The sequence below is a fragment of the Gymnoscopelus microlampas genome (assembly GCF_963454915.1).
Source record: "Gymnoscopelus microlampas genome assembly, chromosome: 4".
Classification (NCBI taxonomy): Eukaryota; Metazoa; Chordata; class Actinopteri; order Myctophiformes; family Myctophidae; genus Gymnoscopelus; species Gymnoscopelus microlampas.
The window spans coordinates 31077548-31103658 of record NC_139941.1 but is presented as its reverse complement, the minus strand read 5'-3'; the positions used below and the strand labels follow the sequence as shown (position 1 = coordinate 31103658).

Below are 26111 nucleotides of genomic sequence, written 5' to 3'. Positions count from 1 at the left end.
GGATTACTCTCCCTCAGTCAGAATTCACATAATAAACTTAATTTGGTTAGCCACTATTATTTGTTTAGGATACAGCATTGATTCTACACATAGTCATGTGCATTGCATGTAGACCAATGGCTCTCAAAGTGGATTCCATGGACTCTCTGGGTACCTTGGGGGGGGGGGGGGGGGGGGTCTAGTTGACCCTTACAAGTCTGTAACTCTGACAGTATACAAATGGAAACAAATGGACCCGTTAGGGGAGACCTTGAAATGTAAAAGGTTGAGAACCATTGATGTAGACCAGTAGTTCTCAACCTTTTCAGGCCAGGACCCCCCCAAATAATCATATTTGAACTCTGGGGACCCCCCCACCCTGACAAGCACTTGGAACATAGGAGTGGAGGCATTACATTTGGTTTGACTCTCAGTGATAAATACGAGCTTGTAGATCTGCTATTTTCTTTTTAAAATGCATCTTTCTGATATTTTTGGACAATATTGCCATTTTTTAGGTATTAAAAGTGCTTAAATTGTCACTTCACTGTCCTCTGGGGGCCCCCCCACCCCCCCAAAAAATTGAAATCATGTGGGGACCCCCCTGGGCGTCCCGAACCACAGGTTGAGAACCACTAATGTAGACAATAACAACAACAACATCTACTGAATGAATGAATGAATGAATGAAGAGAGGAGGTTAATTTCGTTGGCAAGGATAGACGGAAGTAAAGTAAATCAAGTGGGAGGGGAGTCAGGGGAACGAAGGCCACAGCACTTTGCAAGCCTGCCACGGTAAGACCTGTCTGGCGTTTTTTCACCTCAGTTTCATTGTGTTACGAGTCTCATTTCAACTCCAGCAGGTACGTAAAGTCTGCCCGAGTTGCTCTTAAAATAGGTCGATAGATTAAAAGCTTAACTAACCGGGCAAGGCTTCCTTAAGCCTCTACTTAGAAGGTCATGTCTGTCTTATAGCGGTGTGTTTGCTAGCTGCTACACGACAACATTAGCCCCAGCAGCATTAGCTGACACCTCAGAAGACACCGTACAGCAGCACAGCTAGCATTTTAGCAGCTGTTTAGCATTTTAGCAGCTGTTTCATTCAGCCAACATTCTCAGCAAAGATGCAGGAATGGGCAAATCAGCTATGCGTGAGTAATGCACGACAATAGGGTCGTACGACGACGTATAAACTTAGCCGTATCGTTGTGATGATGACGGCTGACGCACTAGCCTGGTTGTAGCCAGTTAGCTAGTTGAGTTAGCCACAATAATTCAGTTAGACTATAGCTTGAAGTTCGCTATAAGTAAGAATTCATGTTTTCTAGTTGACAGCTAGATGTTATTGGAGGTTGACATGTCATTGATAATATGAAGTGGTGGGAAAAGTACTCACTTTTTTTTACTTAAGTAAAAGTATCAATACTGCAATGTAGAAATATCCTGTTACAAGTAAAAGTCTGGAATTCAAAATGTGTTTAATAAAAGTACAAAAGTGTTGGTATCAAAATGTACTTAAAGTACCAAAAGTAGAAATGACTCATTATGCAGACTGTCCCTTTTAACATCTTTTGAAAATAGCAGATCTTCAAGCTCACAAGAGCTTGTAGGGCTGAAGTGGTTAATGTATGTTTTGTAGTAATAATCAACATCTACAAAGTAAGTAAAGTTTTCAAATAATTGTAAAAGTACAATATTTGTTTCTGAGATGTTGTGGAATAGAAGTAAAAATACTTAAAATTGGAAATACTACAGGAAAGCAAAAAAAAAACTCAAAATTGTTCTTTATAGTACAGTACTTGAGTAAATGTACTTATTTGCTCTTCTACACCACTGGCAGTTAGCTGGTTGAGTTAGCCTAAACAATTAATTTACGCTAGCTTGAAGCTGACAGCTAGACATTATTGGAGGTTGACATGTCATACAAAATATTAGCAAAGCTTTGGCTTCATATACTGTAGCTAACCGTTTATCTAATGTAGCTAGTAACCGTTATGTTGGCTAAATGATAGTATCTGTTGTTGACTGCTGCCAAAAAACTGGTGGAATCAAAATGGTTTCAAATTCAGTCACTGCATGACTGCAGCCAGCTGTTTTGGTCTTTTCATTTGAATTGTCAGATATTGTTTTATGTATTCCATGTACATGAGAATATTGCCCTATCAGGTTTATTCAAACAGGATTTGCTGATATAGCCCCAGGTCCACAGCATTAACAAAATGCCTGACAAAACAAGTTCAGGAACACCTTTTAAAGTGCAAACATTATAGGTTACATCAGACAGCAGGTTTGTTTGTCTAATTGCATATAGGAAGGGTTGATCATAAGTTGGCAATTTTAAGAACTGTGTGTTTCAGTTTTATTTGACTGTAAAAGGATGTCTTGTGCAACATTACAAAGGTTTGCATTGCATGGTGTCTTATTATCTGTAAAACGATGACGGTTAACATTATGATGCACTAACTCCACAATAGGACATCACTTACAAATCCTCAACAATGTGGTGATTACGTTTATTATGAGGTTGGATAAAGGAAAACAATATTTAATTGGCACAAAGTTTTTCACCATACATTTAAAATATAATTCCTACTGTAGTGTATGTGTTTCAACCAACAAATGTATGTATATCTCTAATGATGTAGTCGATACAAAACAGTATTATTGCAGTACAGAGAGATAAACTGCTATACATTCTTTGCTACATTAAGTATATTTTAACATTTTCTCACAGTATAATTTTCTTGTGTGTTTTTTCTTTTTTTTCTGTAAAACAGTAGGCTAATCTTAAAATGAGAGGTTTAATTCTGTTAACATTGTTTATGGTAGCTTTAATTGTAGAATATAGTCTGTTTTGACAATATAAGAAAATATCTTTCCCATAAATGTAATTGCATCAGGAATGGAATTTAATAACGAGAAGTCATGTTTGTGTGCTGTGGGGTTATGATGACTCAATGCTGACCTTGATGTTTTTATAGTGGTTTTCTTTTTTTTTTACTAGTAAAAACCCATTGTTTTCTGAGAAAACATGTCTCTGCAAAGTGTCCAAGTGAAGACCAATTCCTTCCTTTTTGCCAGTACTTGCACTTTCTAGAATTTCCTGTTTTGCTTGTGAATCCCTGAGTTTCCATTCAGGAAAAGAGATATCACGAGCTGTTATTTCTCTTTCTCATATTCTCACAGGAAAAAGGACAAGGACAATTTGGATCCAAGATGACAGACTCCAAGTATTTCACAACTACCAAGAAAGGTGTGAATGAGTGCATCTCATTTGTTCTTTAAAGTAACCAAAGACACTTTTTAAAGAATGAAACATTCAACAGTGTTGGGTATTAACACACGGCACAACTAATTACTAAAACATTTCACTAATAATCTCAGTTACCCTTACCCAAGTTACCCAAAAAGTTAACTTGTTACAATTTTCAAGACCCTTGGTGGAACTGCGGGTAGAGATGTTGTATGTGTAACGTGATCTGTGTGTTGTCAGGATTTTGATATTTGATATTTTGATTCATAAATGTACAGATTTTGGAAGAAGAACAAATAGGATGTATAAGAAATACTACCCAATAATCATTATCTAGGGTGCAATAGGCCACTGGCACTTCCTTTTTAATTTTCTTTGGTAAATCCTTGTTCAGGAGTTTATGTACCTATTTGGGGAGCTTAGAACTATCATCTCCAAACACTAGAAAGGCCATGTAGCCTAATCATATAGGCACAATTAGACATCATTTCAGTACAATTGTATCAACATTCACAAACAAAATTCATATAGGCATCTATGAGATTACATTACAGATGTAAACTGAAATGAATTTAGGAAAACTGTAAAGTGTAGTGACTTTGTGTTAACACAGTAGTTTGCCAGACTGCAGCAGCACAATTGCTGGGATGATACGAGTCCTTCAAAATCCTTTTAGCTCTGCTCATACACCTTCCGGAGTACGAGTCCTGCAGGTGGGGGAGTGAAGTCCCCATGGTACCCACTACCCGGTCGAGCGCACCACCCTCTGCAGGGCTTGCTGGTCCTGTGTGGAGCTATTCCTGTACAACATGGTGATAGCCCCTGTTAGAATGATCTGAGTGGTAGCAGAGTATAAGGATTTCAGGACCTTCTGTGATACGTTTAATTTCCAAATCTGACTAAGGTGGTACAGGCGCTGCTTACCCTTCCTCGCCACAGTGTCCGTGTGCATTGTCCATGACAAGTTCTCAGTGATGTGCACACTGAAGTACTTGAAACTGCTCAACCTCTCCACTGGTGTCCCGTTGATCATAAGGGGGTGTAGGTCCTCTGCCGTTGTGTTGTGAAAATGTATGATAAATCTCCTATAACAAGGGCCTTGAAGCCCTGTACTTTGTACCTGAGACAGAGATGTATCAGCTTGTAGATGGGTTATTTTCTGCTAATGTCCCCCCTCCCAGAATAAGGATGCTAGGGGTTCAAGTGGTTAATGTCCTTGAAGCCCTGTCTCAGGTACCCTGTACCTGAGACAGAGATGTCTCAGCTTATAGATGGGTTATTTTCTGCTAATGTCCCCCCTCCCAGAATAAGGATGCTAGGGGTTCAAGTGGTTAATGTCCTTGAAGCCTTGAAGTCCTGTCTCAGGTACCCTGTACCTGAGACAGAGATGTCTCAGCTTGTACATGGGTTATTTTCTGCTAATGTCCCCCCTCCCAGAATAAGGATGCTAGGGGTTCAAGTGGTTAATGTAAAAAAATAAGTTCCTATCGCAAGATCTGGCAGCCCCCTAGTAATTCTGAGGACCCCCTTGGGGTCTCGGACCCCCTGTTGAAGACCCATGTCCTATAATCACTGTTTAGCAAACAACAAAATGTTCTAACTTAAGGCCAGTCTAAAGTAACTCCGCCAGATGGGATCTGGGATCGCTCAGAGATTGGAGCTTACACCGAACCACGGCGGGTCGAACCAATCAGCGGCTGCTAGGGGCGGGATCCTGGCGAGACCGGATGTGACGCCATCGAGATGCGCTTATTGCGTTGTAGTTCTTTCATGATTCATCATGGTTGAATAGTATACAAAATAACTACTGCTGGCGCTGTTAAGGCCTTTGCAGACAGGATGCGATTAGTCAATCAGTTTTTACCGCATGCAAAAATACGCACGAATCGAACTGGGTTCGATTGAAAAAAAAAATGCAGCGCCGCATCGCATTGCCGCACGGTAAATTAGGAGCCGGTGTGCATGAGGTCATTGAGAATCAAGTGTTCAGTTAAAAAATGATATTTTCCGTTTTTTCCGTGCGAAAAATCGCACCCTGTCTGCAAAGGCCTTTACTATACGTCATGTAGACACGTCAATATGATTGGTTGGTGTGGACCTCGGTAGCCAAACCGTCTTGCAGCGGTTTTGCTACCGAGGTCAGGGAGATCTGGCGGAGTCGGGTTAAGTCTAAAGTTTGAAAGAGAGGAAAAACACTAAATACCTTGTATAACCCCCCCTCTGTGTGTGATTAGTGAAAGCAGCAATTGAACAGCTGTGGTTGTATCCTAAATCAAATTGGACACCTTGAGCATTAGCTCTGTGAGCAGTAGAGGCCCCGCTGTCTCTGTGTTTCACGTTTGGTTGAGCACATCTTTTTTTCACGTCACCAAACCAGTGAGGGTTCCTCACAGCTGCTCGCTAAATTCAAACACACAAGCATGCAACTGAGTCAAGATATACTTGTGAAAATAGTTGATAGTGTGGCAATTCTGCATGTTGATATGCAACATTAAACATTTAAACCACAAACTATACTGTACACATAATTGTAGAATGTGTGTACAGTACATTCTCTCAGACATTTGACTAATATTACAGACATCTTTTAAATGTCATTTTTCTCATGAAGCGTTTGGCTAAAATATCCTTAGGCAATCGCAGTCAACTTCATATTTGTACATTGAAAATACCTTGTGTTAGTTTTTATTTTGTGACAAAGGCATAAGTCATGTTTGAATTAACCTTTATCTGCTTTCCTTTGTGGTTCTCTCTCTCAATGTGTTTAGGGGAGATATTTGAGCTGAAGGCGGAGCTCAACAGTGATAAGAAGGAGAAGAAGAAGGAGGCCGTTAAGAAGGTCATAGCGTCTATGACAGTCGGAAAGGATGTCAGGTGATAATAATAATATAATTGAAACCCCCTACAGTGACTTGATAGTGTCTTTAATTTGGGTACAAAAGTCACACATAGAAAACTCTTTCCTGTGCAGTGCTTTGTTTCCAGATGTGGTGAACTGCATGCAGACTGACAACCTTGAACTCAAGAAGCTGGTCTACCTTTACCTGATGAACTATGCTAAGAGCCAGCCTGACATGGCCATCATGGCTGTTAATACCTTTGTTAAGGTAAAGTACTAATCTCTTGTAACAATGGGCCTCATTCACTAGTTTGCGCACCACAAAGGTGCCAATTTTGTTTTCACCACCTTGCATATGGTATTGAATCAGAATCGTTCTGAATTGATAACCTCTCCATATAAGGATGACACTCAGGATAGTCTTGACAGTGGTAGGAGGGTCCTGTTTTCAGGCTCAGAGCATGGTGGAGAAATGGAGTGCTGTTTTGGGGCAGTGGGCATGCCTTCACAGTGGGCGGCATGACACAAAAGGGTGGGATGGTCAAGGCGTCTAAATTATGCTAGCTAGTTGGACAGACATCCTCTGCTAGTCCGCTATGAAGTAATTATTTTGTCTTTGTGGACATGTCTGTGTGAACTGTCCATGGCTATTGTTGATGATAAAATGAGGTTGTGGCTTTGAGTATGATTCAAGAACACTGACTGGACTAGGAACGGCAATAGTCGTATTGTACTATTTAAGTGTTGGTATTTAATACTGAATACTAGTCTCTGGGGTCTTTGGGATTTTTTTTGTACATGTGGTCTGTGGGAGTTCAAAATGATGTTCATAGAGTAAGAATTAATTCAAGTAAGTTGATGAAACCCAAAAGTTTCCCCCTCCCAGTACATCACTAGTGTGTTTCTTGGGCTCCCTCAGGATTGTGAAGATCCAAATCCTCTGATCCGTGCTCTGGCTGTGCGTACCATGGGCTGTATCCGTGTGGACAAGATCACAGAGTACCTCTGTGAGCCTTTGCGGAAATGTTTGAAGGACGAGGACCCTTATGTGAGGAAGACTGCAGCTGTGTGCGTGGCAAAGCTCCATGATATCAATGCCCAGCTGGTGGAGGACCAGGGCTTCTTGGATACCCTCAAAGACCTGATCTCTGACTCCAACCCCATGGTATGTTTTTTTTTACTTTGAAGTGCACTGGCTAAGAAAATTTCAGTATCTATTTTTTTTTTCTTCCCCGAAATCATCTCAACCCCACCCTTCATTCCTCCCCACCTAAACCAGATCACAAAAACTGCTTTTTCCGCTTAAGGAATATTGCCTGCCTCTTGCCCCCTCTGTCTTTCTCTGCCCACCTCTTCAGACTTGCTTTCCCCAGCAAACCCTAGACCCCTTTGTTTTGACAGTTTTTATAGACAATTTATTTTATTATTTTACCTACCCTTTGAGTTCTTAGAAAAATGCTTCATAGATCATATCAGAGGCTTCCTGTCGCAGTAAGTATGTCTCATTTTGCTCATTCATCTTTCTCATTAGGTGGTAGCAAATGCAGTGGCAGCCCTGTCTGAGATCGCAGAGTCTCACCCCAACAGTAACCTTCTGGACCTGAACCCCCAGTCCATCAACAAGCTGCTGACAGCTCTTAATGAGTGCACAGAATGGGGTCAGATCTTCATTCTGGACTGCCTGGCCAACTACACACCACGGGACGACCGCGAGTCCCAAAGGTTAGAGAGCACACCTCACAAACAAACAAGTCTCTCTTTAGTGTCTCATACATCAGAATATACAGTATATACCCAGGATATTATATATCTCTTGTCTTTACTCCCTTATCCCCTCCACCCGCCATCGCTGTCTTTCTCCAGCATCTGTGAGCGAGTGACCCCTCGATTGTCCCATGCTAACTCTGCGGTGGTGTTGTCAGCTGTCAAAGTTCTGATGAAGTTCATGGAGATGCTGCCTAAGGATCTAGACTATTACGGAACCTTGCTGAAGAAGCTGGCTCCACCCCTGGTCACCCTGCTATCAGCAGAGCCTGAGCTGCAATACGTTGCACTCAGGAACATCAACCTCATTGTACAGAAACGGTAAAAACATTACATTGTTCATCATCATGATGATTAATGGGACCTTTTTGGACACTACGCTTCTGCACATCTATCTATAATACTATATAGTATGCAGGTATTTTGTCACTAATGAAACCATTTTTGTCCATTTACTATTTCTTAAGCCCAGAGATACTGAAACATGAGATGAAGGTTTTCTTTGTAAAGTACAATGACCCCATTTATGTAAAGCTGGAGAAGTTGGACATCATGATTCGCCTGGCTTCTCAAGCAAACATCGCACAGGTAATGCACGGATCACTTCATAAACTGTTAGATTGTGGAAAACGGATGTAAAACATTGTATGATTTAGTACAGTAAACATTAGGATCTTATCACAACAGATTGGTAGTTCCACAGAAATCATCCAGAATAAACCCCCTCCCCCCTTTCTTCTTCTTGTTTTTACAATTTAAACAAGTAATTATGTAAACAAAAACCATAAGTGACCCAGTGGTACTGACAGTGATATTATGTCCTGCTGTAGGTGTTGGCTGAGTTAAAGGAGTATGCCACTGAGGTAGACGTGGACTTTGTGCGTAAAGCAGTTCGAGCCATTGGCCGTTGTGCCATCAAAGTAGAGGTAGGTGGAGATGACATAATTCTGACTAGATCTAACCTCTATTTTAGTGGAAAAAACAACACAAACAGTGTATAGAGATGAGTATAACTAACATATCGGTATGATTCATGTTTACTGGTACATCTGGTACAGATACAAATGCACAAGAAACGCATCATGTTTGTGTGCTGTATAATGTCTCATTTAGCCTGACAGTTTTGTTTGTATTTGCCGTTTCTGTCCATTAGCAATCAGCAGAGCGCTGTGTCAGCACTCTGCTGGACCTCATCCAGACTAAGGTCAACTATGTGGTGCAGGAGGCCATTGTGGTGATCAAGGACATCTTCCGCAAGTACCCCAACAAGTATGTTATCTATCAATGCCTCTGCTGCATGACTGACTGATTTATATGTATGTTGTGGGAGTGGTTATGATCAAATTATCTTGTTTTTATTAAGCGAAATGCAGGAAATGATACTTATTATCAGCTGTGGGAGACTTGAGAAAATTTCACTACAGGGATGATATTAATTTATCCAGGATGGAAAACCAATTCAATTTGTTTTTGGTCATTTATGTTTCATTACACTTTGTCATTTGTAACTGCATGCAAGATCTTTTGATTTTCCACTGGTAAAGGGTTTTACATAAAGTGGAGCTTCATTTGCTTTTGAAGTGACCCTTGTTCTGACATGATGTGGTTATACTGACTTCTGTTTCACTGATTATCATGTACTGGTTTCGTGATGGGGCAGAGTAAAAGCTCACAGTTTTCAATGTGTTTTCTGCTTGACCTTAATGGTGAAAGGCATGCAAATGAGTTCTTCAGTGAACATTTTTTTCTGTCACATACGTTTACACACAAGCAGTTATTCACAATCTGCACTACATTTGTTGTGGAGGGCAGGACGATGCAGTTGGAGCATGATTCTTGGGGTCAGGGTCCAGTGGAGTTACTGTTTGATCCATACGTCAGATAGAACGCTCTCATAGACGCACTCGGCCACTCCATCGTACTGTGGAGCCCTGGTCTGCTTTTCCCCTTAAACCACAGACAGCGCAGGCCTGGGCCGTGGCGCCGCGGTCCAGGCACCCTCGGTTGAAATCCCTTAACTGACAGCGTGTCGCGGGTTCGCGTCCCGTTCCCGACGACCTTTGCTGCGTGTCTTCCCCCATCTCTCTCCCCGTTTCCTGTCAGCCTACTTTCACTGTCCCTCTCCAAATAAAGCTATAAAAAGCCCCCAAAAAAATCTAAAAAAAAAACAAAACACTGACAGCGCTATTATAGTATGGTTTCCAGCTTAAGTTCGTCTCTCAGCTATGAGTCTGTATTCAGTCAAACTTCTGCCAGCAATTTATTAGACATCACTTAATATTTTCTGCATTTTTAAATAATGTATGAAATACATTATTTACAGAATATATTGTTACCCTCTTTGGCTGATTTTGTTTTCTATTCCATTGGCTGCAATTGGAAGGCTGAATTCAAGGGTCTGACCAATAGAGGGCCATAGACAATCATTAACAGTGCGCCAGTAGCTGACCAGATAATACGACCTCATGATGGGACATGTCATGATTTGATTCTGGCTGGATACATGTCCTGCCCCTTCTCTTTCCTGTACCGTGATTAAGTAATTTAGTGTTCTGTGTTTTGTTTGGGGTTTTCTTCAGCACATTTGCATAGATCGCTACATTATTTCCCTTATGTTGCTGAAATTGTTTTTGTTTTGTCCTAATTGCATGTTATGTCTGTGATTACCTTGCTCATTGTAAGTCAGTCTGGATAAGGGCGTCTGCTAAATGCCTGAATTGTAATTAAGATCTTTATGGTCTATGATAGTACTCACGTGGAGGTGGCCATGCAATTATAAATGAATATTACTTAGAATAAAATAATGACATTTCTATAGTGTATATTCCTATATAAAATTACAATACTATGGCTTTACATTAAGTTGTTTTGATTCTCATCTCCCTGGTGCATTTGTTGTCTCCGCCAGGCCGAAGGTCTCTGAGACACAGACCGAGCAGACAAAAATATGTCCCATATCATAATGAGCATTACTGAGGACCAATCTTATATGAAGATGTAAATGTGTGACGTCATCCTTTAAGTCTATCTGTGGGTTTTTAGAAATTCTTAACCAATGAAAAGTAATTGTTTGGTACATACAAAATTAACCCCCGAGAGCGCCTATGTACTGTATGTGTAACTTGCTGTGCGTGTGCCTGTTGACAGGTATGAGAGTGTGATCGCCACACTGTGTGAGAACCTCGACTCCCTAGATGAGCCAGAGGCACGGGCAGCCATGATCTGGATAGTGGGGGAGTATGCTGAGCGTATCGACAATGCTGACGAGCTGCTGGAGAGCTTCCTGGAGGGTTTCCATGATGAAAGCACTCAGGTCTGTTTGCATGGTGGGCTAGAGGGTGGACCATCTTAAATAATTGTCTGTATACTTGGGAGGATTCTATTTGTAAACTGTCATATTGTGTTGACTTTATCCTGCATAAAAGAACAGGTGGGCCAGAGTGCTAACCTTTTTTAAACGAGGAAATTGTATTGAAAGACAAAGGGCAAACGTATTGAATTTTTCAAATCGCATACAGGATTAGATCATAAACATCCAGTCCAGTCCCCCAGCGAGGTTTACTGGTTTTTCATGCATTTTACGCCTCTGCAGTTGGTCAGTGCCCACCGTTCATTTAATCGAACACCCTACAGAGCTTTGTAGCACAAATGGCTGACCTGGCTAATGGGATTGTTTCCACCTGGCTTCTGTTTCCCAAGCACTAACAGGCCAAGGCCATTGCAGTAGGCCAAGTACATTGATGCTATTCAGATCTGGTAAAAAGAAGAAAAATAACTGCCGAATGTCATAGGCTGAGTGTGCACCATGCCTGGACGAATGAAGTAGTGCACAGCACTACTAGACAGATGCTCTGCAAAGTCCCAAATAGCTTATAATGTTGAATATACTGACCCCTAAATAAAACAAAAACCCTTACAATGGTCAATAGCTTAATAGCAGCTTTGTAAAGCCATATTCTATCCTGTCACACCTTGTTGGGATTAGCGGCTGCCCTGTAAGTAGTGCTCAAGTTAAGCTAGGTTATTTTTGTGCCTTGGTGAGAATTTTGTGTAATTTTCATTCTTTCTTCCAGGAGAGACAAAGGCCTACTACAATGCCATTTAATTAGAGAACCTATACAGTGCATTCATTAAGGTTGTATAGTATTGTTAGAAGGGGAATTCACCATTATACTTCATATGAAGGTTAAAATGACTAACCAAAGAATTGTGATGTATTGTCTGCCGGGTTCTCCAGGTGCAGTTGCAACTGCTGACTGCTATAGTCAAACTGTTCCTGAAGAAACCCACTGAGACCCAGGAACTGGTGCAGCAGGTGCTCAGCCTTGCCACACAGGTGAGAACACACACATGTACACACAGACCTAAATTATGCATCAGACACCATCACTGTTCAACCATATTACTGTACACTCCATCTAATAAGGAGCTAAAGGGCTACGATCATCAGACCTAAGCCCCATAATATCCTTTGAATAAACCATTACAACTTAAGCTGTATTGAGACGTAACTGTAACACCCATTCCCGGAAATTGGTTCTGATCCACCTCCATCCTGCGTGTGTATAGAGATGAAAAGGCAGGCTAAATTACTCCTGCTGTGACTCACATTTCAGCGTAGAGGAGTGTTGTAGAATTACTAGAGCAAAGGCCAATGTATCAATCAAAATATAACAAAATACCTGGAGGGAAAATCCAAAAGATTTTAGACCTTGTGAATGATTATCTAAAAACGTAACTTAAGATAGCAAAATAAATAATACAGCAGGTCAAGCTGTCAGGAACACCAGTACTAAAGTAACCTACAATTAGTTACCTGCAGTCCAGATATTTATAGGCATAAGATGTGCATTTCTTCCCATTTGTTGTCTTGTGCAGTGTAGAGGTGTAACATTTTTAACCTCCTGTTTTTAAATACTTAAATGTTTAACTTTTAATGGAAAAAGATGCCCAGACCCCTGTTAATTGTTGATGGAAAAAGATGCCCAGACCGCTGTTAAAGTATGTAGGAGATCTTGTTCATACAGACATCCAATAATTGCCTGTCAAAGCAGAATTGCCTATTTGTGTTTTGTAAGCTCACGTTTTGTATCATTTCTCCAGTCGGTTCGTGGCATTTTGTAGTCCGGTTCGACGTAGGCCATTAGTTTGTTGAAGTTGACATCTTAAGTGCAATACATGCTCCTTCTGAAGTTTTCGGAAAGGGAGGTGATATACTGTAACTGCAAATTGACATAAAGTCTCAGAAAATGTTCTCCTGAACTGGCAGATGTCCTGACTCTCTGAACTGGTTTGGAAAGACCGTCCGTAACGGCAGTTTTTTTCCCACCAACGACTTAACCCATTAAGACCTGAAGCCGATTCTACAAATGTCTTCTAAATCCCTACAGTATTCTGAAAAAACTTGTTTCTATATCAGTGGTGCTCAAACTTTTTCATGTCAAGGACCCCCAAAATTATGTGTATTTGGCCGCCGACCCCATCTCAAAATATTTTGTTCCAGGGACCCCCAGAAGCAAAAATTTGAGTTAAAAATGTTCGATTTAAAACTATATATATTCAAAGATTTGCACACATTTTCACGATTTTTCAAAAATAGCAGCTCTTAGCGCGGCACTCTGTGTACAGGTATTGTATCGAGATGTTTTCCAGCGTTTCCTGTGATCGATCAATAAATGTATCAATGCCTTCTACATAATTAAAGGGCAAGACCACTTTGGTAGAGGTTTGGGTTGTGTAGCTACCTTCCCATGATGTAACTCCAAAGGTGTGCAAGAAATAAAAAATAATGGCTCCATTGATTAGAAATTGATAATTCAAAATATGCTCCTCATTGACTTACATTGTATGCTGAAACAGCTTTCAAAGTCACTCTTTTAGCCCGTAAACCAATACAAACAAAGTTGATTCAGACAATATAGAGCATCACCAAACCCAGTACTGTTTATTTTTTTTATAAAAATGTTAACTTCCTGCTGATTTTACTATTTGCAGGCATGCAAAAGTGTCACTTTTCAGCTACAGTCACCTTTTTGAACCCAAATAGGGCAATTGTGTGACACCTGACCCGAAAGAAAACAACATGTTGTCACCTTTTTCACATCAGGGCTGTTTGCATGCCTGTATTTGAAGATCCGGATCCGGATCCGCAAATCCAGTCCGGGTTTTCTTCTTAATAAAGATAGCAAAATCAACAGGAAGTTAACATTTTTATATAAAAAACAAACAGTACTGGGTTTGGTGATGTTCTATATTGTCTGAATTGTTTTTGTTTGTTTATGTGCTAAAATAGTACCTTTGAGAGCTGTTTTACCGTACAATGTAAGTCAATGAGGAGCATATTTTGAATTATCAATTTCTAATCAACGGAGCAATTATTTTTGATTTCTTGTGCACGTTTGGAGTTACCCCATGGCAAGGTAACTACACAACCCAAACCTCTACTAAAGTGGTCTTGCCCTTTAAATATAGAATACAAACCAGTTATAGGTATGAAGAGCTTTCAAAACACACTATTGTAAAATATTGATTTGAAGTTTACAGTAGTATATCATTTTTTGGGAGGTCTGGGCATATTGTCACAGAATCTGATGGATCGGGCCGTCTATATTAGCCTGTTGGTTTCTGAAGTGGATACCTGTAGACTAGGATACTCTTTCACCAGGTGTATGGATGGAAGGACACAAGTCGAGGTGGATCCTCAATCAGTCTCAGTTTATTTGCGTGCAGTCAGGTTAAAATAGCATAGCATAAGCAAGCAATGCTCCAGATCATCTCCGTTCCATTCCTCCGTTCAATTCTTTGATTACACACACATTAGTAAAATTATAACCCTTCTGTCAGTAGGCAATAGGTCTCTCCTCCTCCTCTTCTCATCTATTTCTTAATATTAGGCAATATTAACCATCTTGTGACTAGGCCATATGGTTATCTGCACGTGATTTCTAGGTATAACAAAATACATAAATTTCCCCATAAGTTCACTTTGACCTAGTGTACAACTCATGATCTGCCTCTTGTGTCCGATCAATCTCCTGTGGGAGCCATCTTCTCTCCCTTCGTGGTCACTTTCCCAGATAAGATGTGAACTCATTGTTTGTTAATCATGCTTAGAACATTTACTGTAAGTAAGCAGAGTAAGAGTAAACAAAGTATCTGTACTACTTTTTATGCTTTTCATCATGAATCATCATTTTCTGCACACACAGGCCCTAGGCCTTTCTTACTCTCCTGCATAGGTTCTTCCGCCACTACATTTCAATATTACTATGGTTTTCAAATAGAATTATAGCATTGGAAATTAGATCAAGAATACAGCGCAAGTAACTGGCCCATTCTGCCTTCAGGGTCTGGCAGCCAGACTTGAGTCGCAGACAGTGAGCATAATATATACTGTAAGTGGGGGAACACATCTCATTACACCACCAATAGTCATTTAACTCAGTGTTACAGAGGCTGCATTTCACACCGTTTCCCCCCCCCCCTGTTGAGTTGTATAAGTGAATGTTTTGCAGCACATACTGTAAATGTGTGAATGTTGACACCCCTGTACAGCATGAATTTGAAACCCTGAAGGAATATCAATGGGAAGACTCCATTTACCCCTGTTCTGTACCAACATGTTAGCCTATTTAACTCTGCAAGGGCTCTTCTCTAAAATATATATGTATGCTGCTCATTTGGCAGCCAGGTGGCAGGAAGGTCACAAGGACCGAAAAAGAAAATGTCAAGAGCTCCTGAACCGGTACCAGTACCCAATTTCTAGCTTCAACCTCCGATTGCGGGAGTTTGAAGGCAATCTCATTGACTAACTGCCCTCCTAGATCCTTAACCCCTGAACCTATCCACAAACTGGATAACTGCTTGGCAATAAGAGTGGAGAAAAAATGGTATCCTGACCTGAAAGGGTATTTTCTGTTTACTAAAGAGCTGGAGAGACGGTTAGACCCTTGTTGGTAAGCAAACGCACTATAGCAGGGGCCTTCAAAGTTTTTCAGGCCAAGAACACCTTAGCTGCAAGAGAGACGAAGAAGGGACCCCCACTTCATATGTTGTGGTGTGTTTTATTTTTAAAGTCTTCCATGCAACTCGATATGAGGTTTTCAAAGCTAATTCACCACACTTAACTGATTGTCTCAGTGTTTGTTGACCGTTTTTGAAAACGGTGGAATACTTCCAAGCTGGTCTCAAATCATTTGACACCAACTTCGAAATATTCCACTGTTTTCTTCTTTTTAATTGCAGCTTTGATGGCTTCATAGATTTGTTTTATTAGTTATCTTTGCTAAAAACATGTTGGATTCATGTATTTTCAGACATTAGGCTTTTGGGGGAAAAACAAAACAAATTGTTTTTCCTATCGCACAAACATTTGGCGCCCCCCAGTAGCAACTCTGGTGAAGACGCATGCTCTATAGCCAAGATTGCTACATTGCACCTTTACCACGTAGTGCCCCCCCCCACCCCTATGTGAAGCATAAGGACTGACTGTCTTGTCTGTCTGTGGCGGGTGCTCAGCTATGCTCATATATGGACTGGACATGTCAGTGCAATAACCATGGCCACGCCAGGCAAGCTGATAAGCTTTGCGTGTATACCTACCTGTATATTACACTAGTCCATACCCGGGGATGTACGCATTCTAGATTAATGCACTGTGTACACAGTATATGCTTAGTTAATCCTTTGGAGAGTAGACTGCTCATTTGATCATGGCTGTGTGTAACAACCCAGTCATTTACCTGGATGTTGAGTTATAAGTCATTACCACAACCATGAGAAGTCCAAGCTTACATTGTTTCAGCTAAGCTATTTGTGCTAATAACACGACGTTCATTTGAAAATTGAGCTTGTCAATACGTTCTGTGTGCGCTATAGACATGATATCCAAAGCGCTCCCCCGCATCAGTCTGTGTGTCGTTGCGAGAGTGTGTAAATCCACCCACCGACGTTACCGTGACAACATAGCAGATCCCATAGCCTGCAGGCACCGTAACCATGACAACAGACCGTAGCTTATATTGCTCCTGCAGATTCTTTTTTGCAAGATGTATCGTCAGATTTTTTGGATTCCTTTATGATTGGCATCCACAGTTTATGGGGTGGCCGTTTTGCACAAAACGCCACACATATGAATGTAGCGCCCGATTGCTGGGAAACTTTGCACGCACATTCCCACTAAGCCAAGGAAGAACCTCCATCCCAAATGTTTCAAATCTCAACCCACTTCATGTTTTGGCCATGTTTTTTGCTGGATTCCTTGGATTATGACAATTTATAGGCCCTGTTTGTGTCAGATTACATTTTCTGCCATAGAGAATTTTCTTTAAAACACACTTTTTGCTACTACTCCTACAGATTGTGTCCAAAATCACACAAATCGATATACATTGACCAAAGTTTGTGGGCCCTGGGTAGACAACCCTGCCTGACGGAGACCTGTGCTCAGAGGAGCACACTTTTCTAGTTTTGCCTGTCGCCAATAAAATGTTTTATATATATTTATAAAAAAAGATTATCATAAAGGTTCAGGCAGTATTTTTTAAGAATTAAGATTGATAATGATCTGTTCTGCTGAACAGAGGCAATCTGGCACAGTTTGGAGGAGATGCAATGTAAATGCTTTCACCGTTCGAATGTCATTGCCACCTGCAGTTGTCCTTGAATGAACCTGCATTCATTTATTGCGCTTCCTGTCGCTGGCCATTTCTGAGTCAGTTTTGACACTGATGTCCTTCATTCTTTTAAGCACTGGCCTGCTGGCAGCCAAGTGTCCACCTTGCCAACTCACAACAAATGCAATGACTTTATCACTTGTAGTATCATCAGCTCTGGTTCCAGCATAATGGACTTGGGCCATTCTAGCACTGTTACAGCTGTTGAACTGGTGCACTGATAAGACAATCTTGTTCAAATATATTTGCATCACAGTGCGATATAAAGGGTGCAGGGTTTCCGGCAGGAAAAAGGTTAGCCTAGGGGGGAGGCCAGGGGGAGAGCCCTGTGTGTGTGTGCGCACAGGGCAAGGTCTGCTGGAAACCCTGCTGGTGTGTACATCCAACCCAATTGGATTCAGGTGCAGAATAAAAAGAAAACGAAAGGAAAATGTTCTGCACACTGAAACTTCCAATATTGAATTCCCTTATCCATGATCAATGGAACTTAATCAGCCATCAAGGCATAGCTCGATAGCTGGGAGATCAGATTATGTAGAAAATATAAGTATATACTGTAAATGAGACTAGGCAAGCCTGTTTCATCCGAACCCTTGACACAGGAGTAGTAAATTGAGATTTGCCCTTCAAGCTGTCATGTCCCGACATCGCCTCAAGGTGTCTGGAGATTAAATTGGGTGACGTCTGCCAGTTGCTCCAAACACTCGGTACAGACTACAGCTGACAATCAGCACGGTTATGTGCCAGCTTGAGAGGAAATACAGCTACCATATTGGGCGAATATATGAATGAATAATGTTATACCCCTTGCAGAAAAGGCGACTGACTAATGAATGCAGCTCTGAGTTGTTGAACACAGTCCTACAGTAGTCAATGTTGTACAGTGAGGTTTGAACTACAGACAGAGATTAGAGAGATTTTGTGCATTAACTGCATTTACTGTAGGAACTATGAATATGCAAATCTATTAGTCAATTTTAATAAAGGATGAGCCTTGCCTTTCATCTAAGAGCCAGCAGTACCCTAAGATTCTCTGCTCTATTTTTTTAATATCTTAACATCCTGTTCAGGCTGTCAAGACTAAGAAAAGAGGCTAAAGTTAAGTATTTATTACACTTACTACATTTTATAAATAGTTTGTCATCATCATGTCTCCAGGACTCCGACAACCCAGACCTGAGAGATCGTGGCTACATCTACTGGCGTCTTCTATCAACGGACCCCGTTGCCGCCAAGGAGGTGGTTCTGGCCGAGAAGCCTCTGATCTCTGAGGAAACTGACCTGATCGAGCCCACGTTGCTGGAGGAGCTCATCTGCCACATTGGTACCCTGGCCTCTGTGTACCACAAGCCCCCCAGTGCCTTTGTGGAGGGCAGCCGTGGTGTGCAGCACAAGAGACTCCCTGCCCGTGCTGGATCGTGAGTCATGCACATTATGCTCATTTTTCCCCCAATACCTCAGTCAGTGGAGTTCTCTGGAGACAGTTGAGTCGGCTCTGGTGGTTCAGCTAGCCTCACATTTAGCTTGTTTGAATGAAGTCAAATAAACATGCTACTACTAAAATGTATTTGTATAGTTCCTTTCATGCATAGCATGTAGTTCCAAGTGCTTTACAATATTGAGAATATACAGAATAAATTGATAAATTACAAAAGATATTTTAATAAATCAAGTTTACTGTAGATTTGAAATTGTCACTATCAAGCATGCCACTGGAAATTCCAAACATTTGTTTGGAAAGTTTATTGGGAGACAAAAATGAAATGCATGTTTTTTTTCCCTACACTCTCTGCCCTCTAGCGGGGAGAGTGGAGAGAGCCCGGGCCCAGATTCTGCAGCTGGTGCCTCAGAGGCCCCGCCTGCTGTCATCCCATCCCAGGGAGACCTCTTGGGAGACCTGCTCAACCTGGACTTGGCACCTCCTGCCACCACCACCACTGGACCGCCACCTCCTGCCCCTGGCATGCAGATGGGGTCGATGGACCTTCTGGGAGGAGGGCTAGACAGTTTGGTAAGTGTTACTCTGCACTGCCACCAGCCACCATGCCTACACTGGGAATGTTGTGGTCTAACAGGCTGTCTCTACCATCATAATATCTGGTGTCAGGAGTACCAATGAGTTTTTGTTAGATTCTTAGTAGATCGTCTATGTCTGTTGTTGCTGGAGGAGGTCTGCTCTGCAACAATAAAGCCAAGGGAAGTTGGTCACAGTCGTGTGGTGTCCCCCCCCCCCCCCCCCCCCCCAATTCTTGCTTTTTGTTTCTTTTGACCCCTTTGTATTTTCCTCTCTTTGCTCAATGCTACACCTGCAGATGGGGGATGAGACTGAAGCGGTAATTACTCAGAGGGAGAAATAACACTCCATGTCATGTCACGCCATCTCAGTGCATAGACCCTTACACTAGCTCTGTGTTGTTTTCCTCATTTGTTTCCTATGCTTGTTCTGTAATTAACTGTCCCCTGTCCCCTCACTTGTACCATATATTTTGTTCTTGTCTTAATTCTCTCATGCATCTGTCAGTCATTTGTACATATCTGCTGTATCCCTAGGTGTTCGTCACTCTTTATCCTCCTGATTTATAGCGCAGATATGTCCCCTGTACCTCAGAGTCCCCTTTCCTTTCCTTATCATTGGACTCTTGGTGTGTTTCATCTTTTCCATCAGCCACACAGTCCCCTGGGGACGGACACTCCTAACTCACCTCAGCCCTCTCCCCAGCCCTCATCGTCCCCAGAGTACAGCCCCACTGCTGAGGTTGGTTCAGGGGGACGGCAGACCAGCAAAGGCCGGCGGCAAACTGTAGATCCCTCCCATGCTCCACTCTATGCTGCTGCGATGTAAATCCTTTCCAGCAGTCAACTTGTCTGTTGTAGTTCACCAGAACAAAAAACAATGTAGTTTTGTTTGTATTTAGTGCTGTTGGGCTTTTAGTTCACTGTACTCTTTACCTTTTAGTAGTAATATCAAAGTCGGGTCACTACCGTTTTGGAAATGCCCCTGTGCAGTAAAGTCTGACTAATAAGGCAAGACTCTTGTCTCTTTGAATTGGAAGTCATCTAAATCAAATTGAAGTTCTGTCATACATCTTTTACATTTTACAATTGGGAACATCAGTGAATTATTTACAACATGAAGTGTTAAAATTGTCTCCGAAGGACACAATAAGGTGATGACATTATTTTTATTAGGTCTATGATGGGCAAGATTTTCCTAATGATATGCAGACAAAGGTGCCGGTTTTGTTTTTGTTGTCGATGGATGCTGCCATCTTTACAGGTTTTTCCATTCTAAACGAATTAGTTCTTTCTGTTCTATATTCTACCGTCTCTTTCTCTGCTAATACTTTGACAACTCACTGCTGTAGACTTTTACAGTGCTGCTCTCACGTGTGATTTCCTTAGCTCTTGATGGGTAGCATTTGAACGAACCCTTCTGGATTTCAGGAGAAGGCTCTGACATTGAACAAGCAGCTTTGAAGAGTACAGTGAAAACATCAAATTAAATGGAAGATAAACTATAATATTGCAACCCCTGTATTGCTATTGCCTTCCGCTAGCTGTTACCCTTTCAGAGTCTGTACCCGGTAGCTGTCATTAATCATTAAAACACCCATTCCTTTTCCTCCCATCAGTCTGTACCTGGTAGCTGTCATTAATCATGAAAACACCCATCCTTTCCTCCCATCAATCTCCAAACTTCCCAAAATATTGTTTTATCTTGCAGTAATAAATAACCTAAATTGCTTTGCTTTTTTTCCCTTTAGCTTGGCGGTGACATCGGAGGAAGTCCTGCTGTAAGTATCTCTTTTCTGTTTATTTATTTATTTTCAGACATTCATCTTGCAGTTGCAGTGCTCGTTTACGTGTTTAAACTTTGTCGTGTGACAATGTTGCTCTATGGTCCTACAGATGGGGGCTGCGTTTGGGGCACCTCCGGCTGTAATGCCAGCCTCTCTTAACGCCCCAGTTGCTGGGGGATTCGGTGACCTGTTTGACCTTGGAGGAGTTGGAATGCCAACGGGAGCCTACGTCCCTGCTAAAACGGTGAGTCTCCATGTAAAACCATTACACACATAGAAGTCTGTAGATGCAAAGACCTGTCAAAGCCTAACGCATCATTACATAAATCATTGTTCAGGTGTGGCTGCCAGCCATGAAGGCCAAAGGTCTAGAGATCTCTGGTACTTTTGCCCGTCGCGCTGGGGTCATTCAAATGGAGATGACCTTCACCAACAAGGCTATGAGCGTTATGACTGACTTTGCCGTTCAGTTCAACAGAAACAGGTACAGTAGGAGCCATTTGAAGACCAAGAGTTTCAAAATGTGATCATTGTGCTTTGTTATATCTTTTAGATTCTTGACATGTTTGTACATATTTCTCTCCCTTTCTCTCCCTTTTTTCCATCTGTAGCTTTGGTCTGGCCCCAGCTGGTCCCCTCCAGGTTCTCACACCCCTCGGCCCCAATCAAACCATGGAGGTCTCCCTCCCCCTCAACACCGTGGGGCCTGTCATGAAGATGGAGCCCCTTAATAATCTGCAGGTAACCTCCATACGGTATCACGTTTAGTTTTTTGTTTTTTGCTTTATTTCCACGTGAATATGTAAGCTGAACTGATGTGTTAAAATGGACAGTATTTGGACAGCAGTACATTTTGGATGCCAAATCATTTTAGCACAGCTAGCTGTAGAGCTCCAAGTGTGGCCATGCTGGTTGGTCTGTCCATCTGTCCGACCGTCTGTCCGTCCAACGCTTTGGTCCCCAACAAGATAATCTCGAAAACTATTGGCTAGAGTGCCATGGAACTCAAAACTGCTTTTGCTCTATCACCTCCCTTTGGCCAGTTTCCAGCTGGATGTAAGGAGCACCTTGGAAAATGGATTTTCTGCTATGAATAAAACACCACACGTACACAGTACACAACCAGGCACAAATTTAAGTTGAATACCCAAAGTGACAAGTACAGGTCAAAAACTAAAATGTTTGTAGCTGCTCAAATACCATATTTGGGAAGCTCGCTGTGTCTCATGGAACATTAGGTTTTGTCTTTGTTATACGATGTGTGATGAGTCTGCCCACATAAGCAGTTCTGCTGCTGTGCTGTTGAATCCTGCAAATACAAAGGATAGAATACAATAAAGGGACAGCCTTTTGGATTGTTTGATTGCCTCCTTTTTGATCAGGAGCATTCAGTAGACTGGTTGGGCTAGGAGGCCTATGCAGCTGGAGAGTGGAGATAAGAGACGGTCTAGTAGAGATGCTGGAGGTGGGCACATTCATTAGTGGTCACACACATCGCATTGCTGCTTTGTTCCCCTGGCCCCTGTAGCCCTGCGTTAGCTGCAGGCCTGACTTGAAAGGCTCGGCACCACCCATCTTGTATTGTCATCTTTTGGCTGGTTCTGTTTTGCTTCTCTTCATTTGAGATGAAGTAGCACATTTTCTGTGGTTTAATGAACATTGTCAAAAGCTGCCAGTTTAAATGAAAATGTCTGACATTAACAATTGCGGAAACACGGAAATGGAGAGACAGACAGACCCTATCCTAGACGGCTAGCCGTCCTGCGGAGCCACACCGAAAAATGGTGAGACTAAATCATGTGCTGGTGCAACCAACTGAGAAAGCAACAGTGCCACCAGTGGGTTAAGTTAATCTAGAGCCCTGCTGAGCCTGCCTGTTGGGAATGATGTGGCTGTTGGCAAAACATGGCAGACTGTGAACAGGCCTTCAACAGTTGGCTCACGTCTTCCCATCCAAATACTCTGCTCTACTCTATTTGTAATACTCTGCTTACAAATAGGTTCATAGTTAAAACCACATCTCATCTACAATTAAACCTAATAATTGATGTCATTTTTTGGTTTACCCCTTGTTCTCCCGCGCGGCTTCCCTCCCCTACTCGACAACCGCGGTTGTGGGCAGGCCACTGCGCCACCCGAGCGCCACATATAGTTAATAAATACTGTTTTTTGAAGATACTCATGTTCTGTAGTGTTTTGCCCATAATCAACAGTAAATGGATTTTAGTTAGAAGTATGTTGTGAGAACTGCCATGCGCTGCACCACCAGCAAAGATACCCCCTAGGCAGGGCAACTAAAAATGTTGATGTGGTGGCACTGACAAGTAACCTTAACATGCACCATGATTATGAAAATGACATAAAGGTCAAGTGCCGTTCCCACATTGTCTTTGCTCTTATTCCATTGTGTCATAGTTAAGCTTCTTTCTTCTGTATTGTTGCTGTGACAGCTGACATAAAAAAATTAATCCATCACATATAGTCATATTGTAGGGTGTTCATGTGTTGTAATTTCATCAAAAGATTACATTCATCTCTAATATGAATGCCAAAGCTGTGGTATTTGGCTTGGACTTGGCTTCTGGTCAACTATACTTAAGCTGAGTAGTAATATTTAACACATTCGGTTCCAGAATTTTATAATGACAGATTACGTTCGGTGCCAGAAATCTCACCGTTGAGCTGTGCAGTGCTGTTTAAGCTGTAGACTCCACGACGAGCAATCCATGTGAAACAAACAAAGCATGCGTGCATTTTGCACGATGGTCCTGGCTAACGCCTGGAACGATAACATCTTTCACGCGGGTCACACTGGCGCAGCGATCGCGCATACAAAATGAGTCGTTTTCCCCAACGTAAACAGTTTTGGAGTTATAGAAGCGGATGACCATGTTTTTTGGCACGGTGATCTATAAGGTGGGAAAAAAAGAAGAAAAAAAAAGGTGTTTGGCACTGAATCGCTACTCGGTTCAGACCATGTTTGGCACCCGATGTGTTAATAACACTAAATAAAATGAAAAATATTCTTCACCACATTCAACTGCTGTATATTCCTACCAACTCATTGTTTACCTTGGCATTCCCTGGTTGTGTACACTAATAGGAAATGTGCAAAGTGAAACTAGTGTAGTGTGAAATTATGCTATATCTTAGTTTATCCTATATTAAAATTAGCTAATGGGAGTGCGGGTCAGGCGGGCGAACCTCTGACGTCGTTCTGACTCGGCCATAACCATAAAGACTTCCCAATGCAGCTACGCCTAAATATGGAGTGTGTTGTCTAACCTCAATGTGTCTCATGGTATCAGCTGCAAACCAAAAAGTCAGCTCCATATATGGGCACAAAAGGGGACATGCCCTTATATGGGCATATACTGATGACATCAGCGATCTCCATATATGGGCATAAAAGGGGCAAGGACTGACATATACAGAGATCTGGTTGTCCAGAGCCACAGATCCGACCGCTATGCCCATATATGGTCATATGCATTTATGGGACCGACCAACTTCAAACTCTGCGCGCGCAGCGGCAAGGACTCGAGGGTGTGAGTAGTTCGGATATCCAGGTGTCCAGAACCGCAGATCCAACTAATATGCCCTTATATGGCCATTCCAATATATGGGCATATACTGATGACATCAGGGATTTCCATATATCCTACTATCCTACTATAATTCTAGTAACCTCTGTGCGTGCGTTTGTAGTGGTGGTGGTGAAGCTACCCGGTTCTCCTCACTGGCTGGACCAATTGCTCTGATTTTGCACACAGCCATTGACCATTACCATCTGAACACAACTGTGAAGCCCGTTTTTCAATTTAATCAAATCCCAGCTTCTTATTAGCGTTTTTGTGTCAAAGAATGTCGTCCCATAGCTGCGGCTGCCCAGCTATGGGACAAACTGCCTCCCGGGTTGCCAGATCATGTGCGCATATCCCCCCACGGATGCGCTGCGCCGACCGGGTATGGTCTAGTGGTTATAAAAGGGATAAGGACTGATAGATAGAGATATCTCCATATATGGGCACAAAAGGGACACAGACACACGGGTACAACGGGTATTCTGACAAAGCCCCCAACAGTATGACTCAGACATATTAGTCGGATCGGCAGTGCGGCGTAGGTGTGACTCTAGTAATCTAAAATGCATGTAAGAAATGGTTATAGGTACACGAACATTGTTTTGTTCTTATAGATGAAGTATTCATAGGGCAGTATTTAATTTGGTCCAAAGGGGATAGAGTGCCACCCTTGCTAGCCCACATGACCACATCCAGTTTGTCAAAGCAGGAATGGGCCACAGTTCCATGTTTAGTGGGCCTTAACGCTGAATGTCAAGCTTTTAACAAGTTCTGCTCCCCTTTTATCATAGAGCCCGAATCACCCATGTTCTGAAAGTTGGAATAAAGAGTCTATAGCCCCTTTTCCAGTTCCCACAATTCAGGCAGCCTGTCACCCCATCCACAACTTATATGTGACGTGACCCCATGAATTATTCAGGAGCCACTCTCTTGCCATCCCTGCCTGAACTCACTGTCCTTCACTCAAAGCTGCTCTGTTGAGCAGCCTGGTCCATAATAGCCTGCTGCTTGTTACTGCTCCCAGAGCTTCCATAAAAGTTGTTCTTGTATTTCATTGCCTCACTATTTTTAGAGGTGGGCTGTCTTATGTAAAATAAGCCCATATACACTCTGCGGTTTTGGCACAAATAAGAATAACCTAGAGCCTTGACCTCACCTTGCAGACTTGACTCTATGGATAGAGAACAGAGTGACATATCTATGCAGAGATGCAATGCA

General features: G+C 42.0%; 1 protein-coding gene across 3 annotated transcripts in view; it reads left to right on the top strand.

Annotated features, from left to right (window-relative positions):
• Window positions 1-733: 733 nt before the first annotated feature.
• The window catches only part of ap1b1 (adaptor related protein complex 1 subunit beta 1), a 32680-nt gene continuing 7302 nt past the window's right edge, over window positions 734-26111 (top strand). Inside the window, exons 1-18 of one of the 3 annotated variants that reach the window (XM_084054997.1) lie at window positions 734-774; window positions 3166-3232; window positions 6001-6106; window positions 6204-6339; window positions 6991-7236; window positions 7603-7793; window positions 7935-8156; window positions 8303-8423; window positions 8666-8761; window positions 8989-9104; window positions 10983-11148; window positions 12073-12171; window positions 18668-18927; window positions 19310-19520; window positions 21274-21303; window positions 21419-21553; window positions 21648-21793; window positions 21921-22050. In XM_084054997.1, coding sequence (XP_083911123.1) covers window positions 3196-3232; window positions 6001-6106; window positions 6204-6339; window positions 6991-7236; window positions 7603-7793; window positions 7935-8156; window positions 8303-8423; window positions 8666-8761; window positions 8989-9104; window positions 10983-11148; window positions 12073-12171; window positions 18668-18927; window positions 19310-19520; window positions 21274-21303; window positions 21419-21553; window positions 21648-21793; window positions 21921-22050 — 2448 coding nt within the window. In that variant the 5' untranslated portion in view covers window positions 734-774; window positions 3166-3195. Of the gene's footprint in view, window positions 843-1060; window positions 1131-3165; window positions 3233-6000; window positions 6107-6203; window positions 6340-6990; window positions 7237-7602; window positions 7794-7934; window positions 8157-8302; window positions 8424-8665; window positions 8762-8988; window positions 9105-10982; window positions 11149-12072; window positions 12172-18667; window positions 18928-19309; window positions 19521-21273; window positions 21304-21418; window positions 21554-21647; window positions 21794-21920; window positions 22051-26111 lie in introns of those variants that run through there. The other 2 variants (XM_084054996.1, XM_084054995.1) reach the window with 2 other exon arrangements.